General features: G+C 33.9%; 1 protein-coding gene across 1 annotated transcript in view; it reads right to left on the reverse strand.

Moving 5' to 3' along the window:
• Positions 1-5,215: 5,215 nt before the first annotated feature.
• The window catches only part of LOC140142638 (uncharacterized), a 45,345-nt gene continuing 37,135 nt past the window's right edge, over positions 5,216-13,425 (reverse strand). Inside the window, 1 exon segment of the mRNA XM_072164643.1 lies at positions 5,216-12,199. Coding sequence (XP_072020744.1) covers positions 11,829-12,199 — 371 coding nt within the window. The 3' untranslated portion in view covers positions 5,216-11,828.

A 13,425-nucleotide genomic window follows, 5' to 3' on the forward strand; every position in this document is an offset into this window, starting at 1 on the left:
ATACTGTAACGACAACATACATAATGCTATCTACTGAAGATAACACCATATTATTGACAGCATGTGTCGGCCGTATCACATGCTGACATATTCAAAAATAAATAAATGTAGATATTTATATAGCGCTTTATGCCGTAAACAGCCTCAAAGCGCTTTACATTTATTCCGCCGTCATTAGAATATGTCGGAACCACGTTTGCAGCCTACAATTGGCGCAGGGTTCATCAGTACAACGACTGTGACAACCCCCAACAGCTTCCCATTACACCTGGGTGGGGTGAGGCAAGCGAGGCAAAGCGCCTTGGGCGCAACACGGTGGTGGGATGGGGACTCGAACCCATGCACATCAAGCAAGCTCTCAGATTATGAGTCCAAGGCCGTAACCACTGAGCCACCGTGCCCTTTTGCAAAATACACATTTTGAGAAAATCGAATTTGAAAATTTAGTGATTAAAACATTGTTGTCGATTAAAACCTGGATAACAGTAATGCAAATAAACTATATTTTCAATGTAACTCACTTAATATCACTATTAGAGCATAACTTATCCTGCAGAAAATAAATTTTAAATAAAATACGTCAATATGTGAAAAGGACTAATGACTGTTTCACCGTTCAAATGACAAATACGTCGTGCAAATACGTCACTATGTGAAACAGTTGCGCAAATACGTCACTATGTGAAAAGGACAAAACAGCAATTATACCGTGCAATGACAAAACCGTACAAATACGTCGCGCAAATACGTCAGTATGTGAAACGGCATAAATTCTTCAAATTGCAGATACGACATATTGGGCTTGTCGTTATGTGATACAGACATGTCAAGGTTTTGCAAATACAACATAATTTAATTAATTAATATCTTACTAATTAAGCCACTTTGAGGCATGGTTTTTGGTGAATATAATAGAGTAGAACATAACAAACTAATGTTCCAATTTTCTCAAAAATGTTTAAAATGTCGAATACGTCAGTATGTGATACGGCAGAAGACTGCCATCTACTGAAAATAACATCATAATGACAACATCACTGAAGATAACGCCATAATTTTTGCTCTGAGTAATAGAGGGCATATGAATATTTTACGTGTGAACAAAAGTATTCCATCATCCCATTAGGCACAATTTGGGTTAAAACATGCTTTTTTCATGACTTTTATCATCTTTTATCAAAAATGCCCATTGTCGAAATTGTCTAGAGCAATGACGTCCCAATAATTCAATGAAGCCTGACGACAAATGAGCACAAATAACCTTGACGTCATTGCTCTAGAAAATTTCGGCGCGGGAATTTTGAATATAGCGTGTTGAGAGATTGCTTATTCTTTTAATTTGTGTTTATGGTTAATATGAGTTTGTTTTAAATAAAACTATGTGATTCGTGTTTGAGAATTATTTCTCTAACATAAGACATAATGTCAATCACAACATTTTCAATCGATTTTAATGGCAAAACTGCCCGACGATCATGTTGACCTTTGATTTTCAGGAGGTCATAGGCCTAGGTCAAAATCCTCTGTTTCAGGAAGTTGTCATGATTGACTTTTTTGATGTGCTCATTGGTATACTTTTTATTTCAATTTTTTTTTTTAATCCAATTTTTACCATGTGAAATTCACAAAGTCATCAAATAATACAATTCACCCAAAATATTGCATCAAGATAATCAGACAAAAAAATTGTTAACATTATTATTATTGAATACACATGTGATATGTATTCTCCAGAGCAAATATGAAGTTCATGCTTTTTTTACTCTCAAAGTTATATATGTTTTAATAATTGGCATTTTTGGTTTTAAACAAAAGGGGTAGAACATGATCACAAAAAAATGCATTTTTCAGCCCAATTATCTCAGCTCACGTCACTTTTCAGAAATGCCAGCTGGGTAAATCAGAAAGGTGAGACTCTTATGGTTACTTTTAAACCGGCTGGCACCTTTGTCTAAAAATGATGCACGAAAACCTCAACTAGAGCAGATAGACCGATACGGCCTCTCTACTATGTTAAAAATACAATCAAATTTAATTCTACTATCATGCCTGCTGCTGGCTGACCAGATACTGCTTCAAAAAGGCACGTGTAATAGCGCCACCAATTTAAGCGAAATAGTATTTTAGCAAATTTTAAGTTAATACCAGAAGGCTCTACGTGCAGTAATAGGCCTATGTCTCGTGGTTTGCGGCGCAAGTTTCTGTTAATGAGTAGGCCTGGACCCGGGGCCTGGACCTATGTCACTTAACACTATATTAACGCAAAGTATCCTTTAAAAAAATCTCCGGAAATTCATTGTTATCTGAATTTTCTATTTATTTAACAAATTCGTTAGTTTATTCATTCAAAATAGATCTTATATAGATTAAACCCGCTGCATGACCATACTGATAAGGGTAGGCCTATGGTAGTTGTAAAGTGCGTATCCAAGATTTGAAAAATTGTCAAACTATACCAGTGGTGATGAGTTGCTTCAATGGACTAAAATAATAGAAAATAGGCTCATTTTACATGATTTTGCTAGTATAGTGTCTCCTCCATGGATATGCTGGATGCTAATGAATTGAATGTAAAATAATTAAGTCAAAACTCATTTTTATGTCAATTAAACCCATGGTAACAAAAACCTTTAACCAGTGGCGGTACCGGGTATTTTCGGGGGGTAATTTCAGGGGGGGGGGGCAGAATCAACAAATATGCACATAATTGCTATTTTTAACAAACTGATTAATAAGCCCCTTTTGGAATTTGGACACTTTTTCGGTTTCCCCTCCAACTGACAGGACAAATTTCTCAATTACGGGTCTTTTCCCCCTCGGAAATATCAAGCTATATAGGCTAGTTATACATCATGTACCTCCGTCTGCAAATTTGGGGACATCGAACAGCCAATTATATAGGCCTAGGCCCTATACGCCCTATCATTAGGCCGTATGAAATGTTTTGGTTCTCGTCCCCGCCTCCTCAATTTCTGGGATTTTTCAGGTTGGTTTTTGTTTGTTTTTTTTTAGATTTTTCCAATTTTTTGGACTTTGGAATACTTAAGGAAAAGTGTGGGGGGGGGGGCAGATTAATCGATGGTTTGGTGTGGGCTCCTGTGCGAGTATTTTAGTGGGGTACTTTCCCAGCAAACACAAAAACGTTTTTAAAACGTTTTAAATAAGGTATATTTTGGGTTTTGGTTTAGGCAAAAACGTTTTAATAACATTAAAATGTCTGGTTATATAAAGGTCATGAAAACGTTTTGCATGAAAACCCACCACAACAATATTTTTAAAATGTTTTCGAAATGTCATTGTAAACTATTTTTGCAAACATTTTTGGCCAAATATTTTGTCAACACTTAAATAACATTATGTTAAAATATTTGCACCCAGCAAACACAGAAATGTTCTTAAAATGTTTTTTACAAAACGTTTTAACAACATTTAAATGTCGGGTTATATAAAGGTCCTGAAAATATTTTAAAAACGTTAGGCCCTTTACAACTGATTCTTAGTTTCCTGTTTCCCGCCCGCGTCCAAAGTAGAGAATTGCAAAATATTTAATTATTTCATTTATATTTTGGATTTTCTCTTTTAAAATAACTTTTAATGACTTCCATTTGCTACTTTCTGACTTTGATCATATCAACTATAATGATGAATAAACAAAGAACATATTACTGTACCATTACTTATACATAAAATGAAACAAAGTTGTAAAATAATTAAATGCATGGTCCTTGTCAAAACAGGTTGATGTAGGTTGCGACCACTTGTTTTGAAATAAAGAAAATAATAGATAATTAATAATTAATAATTAAAAGTCGCCTCATCCCATGTTTTCAACCATGAAACAGGAAACTAAGAATTAATTGTGAAGGGCCTTATTGTAAATATTTTGGGCAAACATTTTTTGCAAAATATTTTTTCAACCCCAAAATAACATTCTGTTTAGAATGATTTGTACCAAGTTTTCAAAAATGTTTTTGGAATGTTATTAAAACGTTTTTATACCCTTTTTTTATATATAACCAGACATTTAAATGTTTTCTGTAAATCATTTGTGTTTGCTGTGCAGTAAATTACCAACAAATGTTATTTAATGTTATGAAAACGTTTTATACCATTAATGTACCCTTTATATAACCCGACATTTAAACGTTTTCTGACAACCCTTTAGGCCTATAACCTTTTGCGAATGATGTCGAAAACGTTTTGTGTTTGCTTGTGGGATATAATTTCCTTGTGTAGCTTATAGGACCCCATAAGGCCTGAAATGTGCAGAAATGCTATTTTTAGAGGTACCTCATGGGGGTCTGTGTGAAATAACGTTCCCCACAAACCATTGGTCGGGCCATTGGTGGTACGTTTTTGGATAAGAAATGTCCCCCAGAAAGACCCACTGGCCTATTTGATACATAATTATATACACACATAATACTGGACCCCACAAGAATCCTGGTGTGAGTAGGGGTCAGTGTATAGGGTTAAGGGGTGGGGTGTGTGGAAACTTGAAACTGCCACACTATTCCATTTGAACCGGGAACCTCTCGGCAACCACCGGGATACCATTCCGATTTAAAAAATATGTGCAATTGGCGGCAAATAACATAAATAAAAAAATTAGCATGGCAGTGTGTTCCTATCCCGATTGATTTAATTTGAGCGTTCCCATTTAAAGGAGGATTTCGTGATCCTAGCATCCTCATTTTATGACATTTTTCAGTAAATATCCATGAAAAAAGCTTATTCCCAAAATTTCGATTTTGTGTTTGCGAGTTATGCATGATTATGTGTATTACACTGCTCCATAGACAATGTGTTGTAATTTCGTTAAATTCAAATTTGACGATATTTTTGCTAAACAAATTAATCTGCAAGAAATTTTTGGTACATAAACATTATGTAGCCAGAGGTTTCCAGTGGTATACAAATCTCAACTTTTTTTGAGAAAAGTGAGGGGAGATGAGGCTGTGGATCACGAAAAGCCCTTTTAACTGGTGAAAGTCACAAAGTATAGTAACGTCCCAGCTTGCATAGTCCTAACGTCCCCGGTGGTTTTACGTAGGGGTGGGGTGGGGGCGGGGTAGTACCGTAAGTACAGGTATAAGTGAGCGCTTTAGATTGGAATCATTGGGAACCTCTATATCTTTATGGATTTTATAAAAATAAAAAATAAAAAAGTTTGAAAAAATAAACACTAAATAACGAATAACACTTAACAAGTATGTTATTTTTCCATTTATTTTATTGTAGATGTCTACGTATGGAAGAGAACAAGCATAAAATAATAAATACAATAATTTGGTTGTATTCTACAACCAAAGATAGATAATATATATCTGACAAATCACCAAAAATTTTTGTCACATCTCTGTCAATAAATAACAATGGAGACTTTATTATTTTGTTTGAAAGAATAAATATACACATATTTACTTATGGTTTCTTGTTAAGTTTTCTTTTCATGATATGGACACAATACATGCAGCAAAAAGTGTTCACTTACACCACTTCGAGATTGTCTTAAGTAAGTAGCACATATAGGGTGTAAAGACGTATAGGGTGTACCAAAAACATACTTGTTTTGTACAAATTTTGTTCACCATCAAAATACTGGACACATGATATAGCACACTTCTTGTATAATGGGGATTTATAATACTAGTTATTTAATACACTGTTTTTCTGAGAATAAATATTACTATGAATATGTTCATTTAGTTACCAAACCACCACTAAGTAATATACAAGAAAAATAATTATTGATACTAGTTTTTTAAATGAAAATGAAATGTAATTGAATGAGAACTAAAAATGGAATTAAAGTCAATGGACAACAAGAAGGTTATTACAATTATTAATCTTAAAATTCAAAATACATTTACTGAACTTAATAAAACAATATAATTATTATTTTAACATTCCATAACCTTATTGTGAGTTGTTAATTGCTACACATTAATCATTTCTCTCATAGCATTGGTCCCATAATTTTACTTCTGGAGCAATTACTTAACATGGAAATTTTCGCTGAACATTAATTTTCGTGCTCAACACAGCTAGAGTGAAAATTAAAATACACGCATTTATATGTTCTTTTATGCATCTATAGGTCTATGTGTGAAAACTCAAATTTGAGAATTAAAAACATGGTAAGTAGTTACAAATTGCAGAAGCCTGCACAAAAATTACCATTTTACTTTCCACTCATTGTATGAGTATGTCCCATTCTTTTTTTAGGGTGCAGATATCTTTGAATGTTTTTAATCCTTCTGCTTGCTAAAGAAGAAAGGTGTATCTGCTAGCAATCACATAAGCGGAGACTACACTGCAAAAAATATTTTACTCAACATTGAGTAAAAAGGTTCACAACTCAACAGTTGAGTAAAAATTGCTCAACATTGAGCTCATATAGGTCACAACTCAACAAATGAGTAAAAAATTACTCAACATGAGCTCATGTCGAGTAATTTTTTACTCATTTGTTGAGTTGTGACCTATATGAGCTCAATATTGAGTAATTTTTTACTCAAATTTTTATTTAACTGTTGAGTTGTAACCTTTTTACTCAATATTTTTTGCAGTGTATAATTGGGGCTGAAATGTGTCAATGTACTTTTACATCAATAAGCTTATATAGATAGACAGTATGCCAATGTTTTACAATACATTTTGGTTTTTTGTTTTATAAATAATAATGGGCAAGAGAAACAAAAATACATCAAATCTTTCTTTTAGAAAGACAAAGGTTGATCAAGTTAATAACTTGTTCTTTGCAGACTATATCTAAAACATCATCAAATCACATGAGACTTTCTCTAGGAGTAGATAGTCATCTAACACTCAGGTTACAAATAACAAAAGGTAAAAAGCAAATTGCAATATGTTTTGTACTGTTTACAAATTGGGCTGTTCCAATGGAAATCCATTATACCCTCTGTATGAAGACATGACCATAACCGTCTTCACAGGGAGTGTGAATTTCAAATGGGGTTACCGGAATAGGCGACAACATTTGAAATCTACACCTTCATTAAGGTCATGTCTTACATAGGGGGAGTATGGCTTTCAACTGGAATAGCCCAAATAAAAAGGAAAAAGGAAGGAAAACAGCTGCACCATTAGACACATATTTCTAATCACAAAATTCACAAACCATCAAAAAACAAAAACTATTTGCATTTTATATATATAACATTATTATCAGAAAGTGATATTTCAAGCTTTTTTTGCTACTAAACACAGCCTACTTTTTAAAATCTAATTTACAATAATCAGCTTTCAATTGTGACCATATTTGTTACAATTTTGATACATAAGAACAAAACAATTTTTACAGTCAATGTACTACTAGTTTTATCCTCAAACACACACTAGTTTTCAACTATTGTATGCAAGATGCACGTTTTACTGTATAAGCTTACCCTGCATTCCTAAAGTGAACTATTAAACTATTCTCATAAACTATGTCACATGTCATTACTTCACACACTACTATGAACTTTCTGTTTAGGCATTGTGTTGCTTTAACACAGTTTCCAGTACCAAGTTCATTTTCTAGTTTGTAGTATGGTATTTAAGAACTATGTTCTACGACGATGAGAATACTAGTTTAAAAGTGTTTGCTGGATATTCTTTAAATCTACATTCCATTTTATACAAACAATCACAATAATCTACGTGTCTATGATATATTTACATGTATATACTGTTTTAATGTGGTCAAAATTCACCACCTTGGGACCATAACATTTTGAGATTCACAACATTAAATCACTAAAATCATGATCTATATAGATACATTTTATACAATTACATTTTACTGTAGAGAAATACAATTTTTAGGAGAAAAGGGAACAAAATATGTAAAATTCACTCACTGCTGGAATCATGTGCAGCTCTGAGCATGGAAATCATTTTTTCTCATAATGGAAGCCTTTTTTTATCTATGAAATGAAGCTTTGGAAGCCCAAAATAAGGAAAGAAGATGGTCTGTTAAAATCCAATCAATACAATTATGATCTAATTGGTTTCATTATTAACATTGAACTTCTGATAAATCAGAAAGGGGGACAAATGCATATATTTCCATAATGCTCTTCATTGCATATACCTCATACAAACAGTTGGAAAGGTCAGGTCAAAGTTCATATATTTAAGGTCAGTGGTCAAACTATTTTATGTTCAAGTTAAAACAATTCATTATTAATCATATTGTTATAATACAACAATTCTTTACACTGGTAAGAAACTATACTTTTTCACATAGTACTCAAATACTAACTAGTCTTTTGTCATTTTGTAAACCATATTTCCTTATAAGGTGTTAATTTAACTTAATTTGGTCAAGCGTTTTAAGTGGTCAATAACGATACATGGCTTGAGTTTTCTAATCCTCTAGGCCTATTCATCGGGTAACAAGGGAAACAACCCAAGAAGCATGGCATTTCCTTACATTACATACGTACCCTTGACATTGAAATGGCTTAACACTCTGTATGATCAAGTCAACCTTCGAACAAAGTCAAATTTGCACAAAATGTTCAAAAAATTCACTTTTCATTATGATTTTCACAACAAATGCATTCCTGACAATGGGTCAGTGGTTCTTGAGATAGCTGCAACTATGTTTGGAAAAATTCTTGTAAGTGGGTGACAAGTTGTATGTTGAGGCATATTCTCTCATAGTGTGTAATGCATTAAATACTGACAGATATAAAGAGGCTTAATGGGAGACATTCAGTTTCCCCATAGAGGAAGCTTACAGGAGATTCAATTTGGTTGAGCACGTCATCTGCTGAAATCAAAACCTCATATCTTCAGCACAAGTTTTTCTACTTTACATTTCTCAAATATTGTCATAAAAATTACTGTTTCATTAAAATATTGCATTATTTTGAGATTTTGATAATTATTACTGTACGAGTTGTTTTTTATTGATTTGTCATTTTACTGGTTACAGTTATTGTCATCTAATTATATTCTATCATAAAATAAGTCTATGTTATTGTATAGAAACACTTCGATCCCGATTAACCGAATGCTGATACATTTTTTCTGACAGCACTGAACCGTGAGCAGTACTTTTGGTGCCAAATTCTGCGACTAATTGCAGGAAATTAAAAGAGACCGCTTTCGGTGATAGGGCGAGAAGTTTAAAAGTACACGTACCCGATAAGTTTTCATACATACGGATGAAGGAAAAATGTAAACAAAGTTTATGTTTTCACAGTAATGCGCCGTTTGTTCTTTGAAGTGCTAGGATTATATCATTAACGGTGCCCCAAGGAATTACCAAAATAACCCCCATCACACAACTTTTCAAAAATATAGCAAAAGTTACAACTCGCACTTTGTCATAAGTAATTTTTCACTTACGTGTGGCGTAATTATCAAAATGAGTTGTTATCTTTGAGTTAAATTCTAACCATATGTGTGTTTTTATTACATGAGTCAGAGTTGAGATAGGAATTTAGTGATAATTAAATAGATACATCACAGGAAGATCAATGTCAACTGGTAACTTTCAGTATTCACCTGCATATATTAAAACAAAATATGTCAAGGGGAAGGAGGACTTAGTATGAACTATCTACTTCTATTATTCACACACTCCAGGGAGATCTCTTTGCTGTGTGGTTTTAAGTCTTATACTATGACCAGTACAACATATTGCTTAAAGATAAAGCCCTGACAGAGCGCTTCTGGGGTGAACCAAACCTGCCTGGTTATCAAATTAATCAGTGACAAGCTTATCTCTGAATTTGACAGGTGCTAATTGATGCAATAACATTAAAACATCAATTAGCACCTTTAAATTCAGAGATACCCTTGTCACTGATTAATTTGATAACCAGTCAGGTTTGGTTCACCCCAGAAGAACTGCTCTGGCGGGACTTCCTCTTTAATACTTAATTTGGCAATAGTCGCAAATTTGTTGTTTAACTGGGTCATTATTGAGTTGTTAATGAGTTCAGTAGCAATTATTGGCATCATTAAGCTGCTATTCAAAATACAGCTCTACAAGTTGCTATCAGATGGTACTTTGGCTTATTCCGTAAAAACAAATTCAACTTTGTCCTTATCCAATATATTTATTATCTTTTTGTTCAATTGTTAGTCAATGATCAGTCAAATTAATTAATTGCAAGACTAACAAAGGCAATTTAGTCCCAGGTTATTATAAATGACCTAACTGGCACCTTTACTTATTTTGCACCCTAACTATACTGAAAATGGCATGGCACCTTTTAGTGGGAAAAGTTATTTCATAACGGTCACTTTCCCTAATGCGTCTATATGTATACAATCCCATAGTTTTCTTGTTTATAATGTTATTAAAATTGCACCATTATATTCTCTTAATCTTACTGTAGAGCACACATTTGATTGTCTAATTGATTGTCTTTTGTTTACAATACACATGTCATCCATTTATATACATGAATGGGGTATTCCAGTTGAAATCCTTACACCCTTTAAGGAAGACAGGACCTTATTTGTCCACATAGGGAATCTACACCCCCTGTGTGGGAGATTCAAGTCATGCCTTCCATTGGGAGTATTGATTTCAACTGGAATAGTCCAATGTCCCTGTTATCCTCCCTCCCCCCTCCCCCACCCGTCCTGTCCCAAATAACACTGTGGTATACTATATACACAGCAAAATGGCCTGGAATGGATTTGGATTGATCTGGAACTGGTAAGTCCACTTTATGAGGGCAAGAACAAATTTAATGATTGCAGAAAATTTATCGAGTTGTAAAATAAGATAACAATTTTGAAACACATACTGTTCAACGTTATACTGTTTGATAACACGGTTATTACCCTGTTTTCTAAAATCCATGAAATATTAATACAAAAATACCTTATAATTATTTTGATAAATATTGGTGAAAAATGCCAACATGATTAAAAATAGCACATTTTCCTGTTTGTTTCAAAACAACACATGATTAGCACCACAGTCTATAGTTACCATAACAACGTATTACTGTTGACTTAAAATGATTTGGATTATATGGGTACAAATGATGACATTTAAATATGTAAATGAGTTGAAAATGTGGGAACAGCACACAATTTGTTATAGAAAATACCAAGTATACAATAATGACAGTGGTATGTAGCACATATAATGTGTGACATTTTATACAAATGATTTTTGTTGTAAATATAATATTGATTTGAAATAATTTTTTGCACACTTTCCAGCACACTCTGTAGCATCGATCACAGGGCTAGGCATGCAACTCTTTTGAGTTGGTCTACATCTTTATATAATTACTGTGCTGGTTGTGTGAGTTTTCATTTGCAAATTGTAACCAACAATGATACCTTAGCATCCGGGCTTAGCATACCCCAGGAGCATACCACTGCTGCCAGACCCTAGATGTCAGTCAGACGTACACCCTCTGAAGTGAAAATGGTACATCATACATACATGCATGCAGCTTGTGGGTGCATTAACTTATTCTAGTAGCCTTTGTCTATTTATCTTATGAACTATTTGAGAGTTGTACTTCAAACTTGGTTGGGGACACAATACCACAAGTTAATGTTTTCAGTGCCCATGCACTAATCTACAATTTCAAATGACGTTGGGGGCATCTTATTCTTAATCAATAGATGTTTGTTCTAAAAATCAAGATCAAGATCAAGAACACTTACAGAGACTCAACTGCAATGCACTTCTGTTCTTCATTCATATTACTCAACCAGGCACCAACAATGCCTGAAAGTTGAAATCTATCATGAAGATTTTACTTGGTGTAACCTCAAACATCACTTTTTCACTTGAAAGTGAAAATTAACATTATTTTTTTCCAACGATTAACTTAAGGCTCAATGGGAGTGCTAATAGGCACTTCTGTTTTCATAGTCCTGTGAAGCAAACTCATCTTCTCTTCATGTTTTCTCATCTCCAAACCTTTCATTACCGCTTCCATGGTCGCCATGCCAACCCCATTTTCAGCCTTATCTGCCTTCGATGATCCCTTTCTGGAATTATTTGCTGCATTGTCTTCTCGTCGACAGTAACTATAGCGGTGGTTCATATGTTGACTATACGAGCCAGAGTGAGAGAATTTCTTGAGACATTTGTCGCACTGATAAGGTTTCTCCCCACTATGAAGACGTGAGTGTTCCATCAGGTGATGCTTGTGTTTGAAAGCCTTGCCGCATACTGTGCAATCATGAGGGCGCTTCCCTGTAAACAATACAAAATGAAAAAAAATTATTTATTAATGCTTTATAAATCTCTTTATTGATCAATATGAAGTTTTTGTTCCATTTTTTTTACAATCGTTAATATATATATATATATATTTATATTCAAATCATGGAATAGTCCATTCACTCATCAAATCCAACCCTTTCTTGTCACGTCACACCCCTTTCCTAAGTGAGTAAGACCAACCCCGGACATTCATTGGGCAAACATAAGCTTATACCAATGACTATGCTATAAACATAACAAATCTTGCAGATAATCAGGCCTTTTCCTAAAACTGTCAGCCTTAACTACCACTGACATAGTTCCTCAAGCTACGGATTACAAGTCACCCATGAAAGATTTGCACAAATGTCAGCCAATTTTCATGGAATTTTCACACACAAAAGCTGACGGCTCATATTTAGGAACCACTGTACCAACATTTAGACATGTTGGTATTCATTGGGAGGCAATTTTTTATCCACATTCAAAACAATTATCATAATTCTGGAGAAAAATGGTAAACTGTCATCTGCTAACTCAAAATTAGAATCCCCAGAAAACAATCGCACATCATCAACTCACAAGTAACAAACTAACAACTAAAGAACTCTGGCTTAAAGGGGCATTTCGTGATCCACAGTCTCATCCCCCACTTTTCTCAAAAAAAGTTGAGATTTTTATATCACTGGAAACCTCTGGCTACATAATGTTTATGTACAAAATATTTCTTGCAGATTAATTCGTTTTGTAAAGATTTCGTGAAATTTGAATTTCGTTCTGGTGCACCAGAATGAAATTACAACGCATTGTCTATGGAGCAGTGTAATACACATAATCATGCACAACTCGCAAACGCAAAATCTTTTTTTGAAATTTTGGGAATAGGCTTTTTTCGTGGATATGTACTGAATAAATGTCATAAAAAGAGGATGCTAGGATCACGAAATACTCCTTTAAGCTATTCAAATAATGCTATATTTTGTATAAGATTTGAATTGAAATACTATACAAAACCCCTCTTCAAAATGACCAGCAAATTTTTAAGTTTGATTTATCGGATTTAGACTTTTCCCCTTCTCATCCATTTGGATCAAGCATTTTATTGAGTGGGTTGGTGCCGTGGTACAACACCCAAGAGAATGGGGGAGAAATGTTCCGCAAATTTCTGATAAGCTTCTACAACCTTGATTTAATACTTCGCAAAATGTTGCATGTGA

This window comes from Amphiura filiformis, chromosome 20 (genome assembly GCF_039555335.1).
Source record: "Amphiura filiformis chromosome 20, Afil_fr2py, whole genome shotgun sequence".
Lineage (NCBI taxonomy): Eukaryota > Metazoa > Echinodermata > Ophiuroidea > Amphilepidida > Amphiuridae > Amphiura > Amphiura filiformis.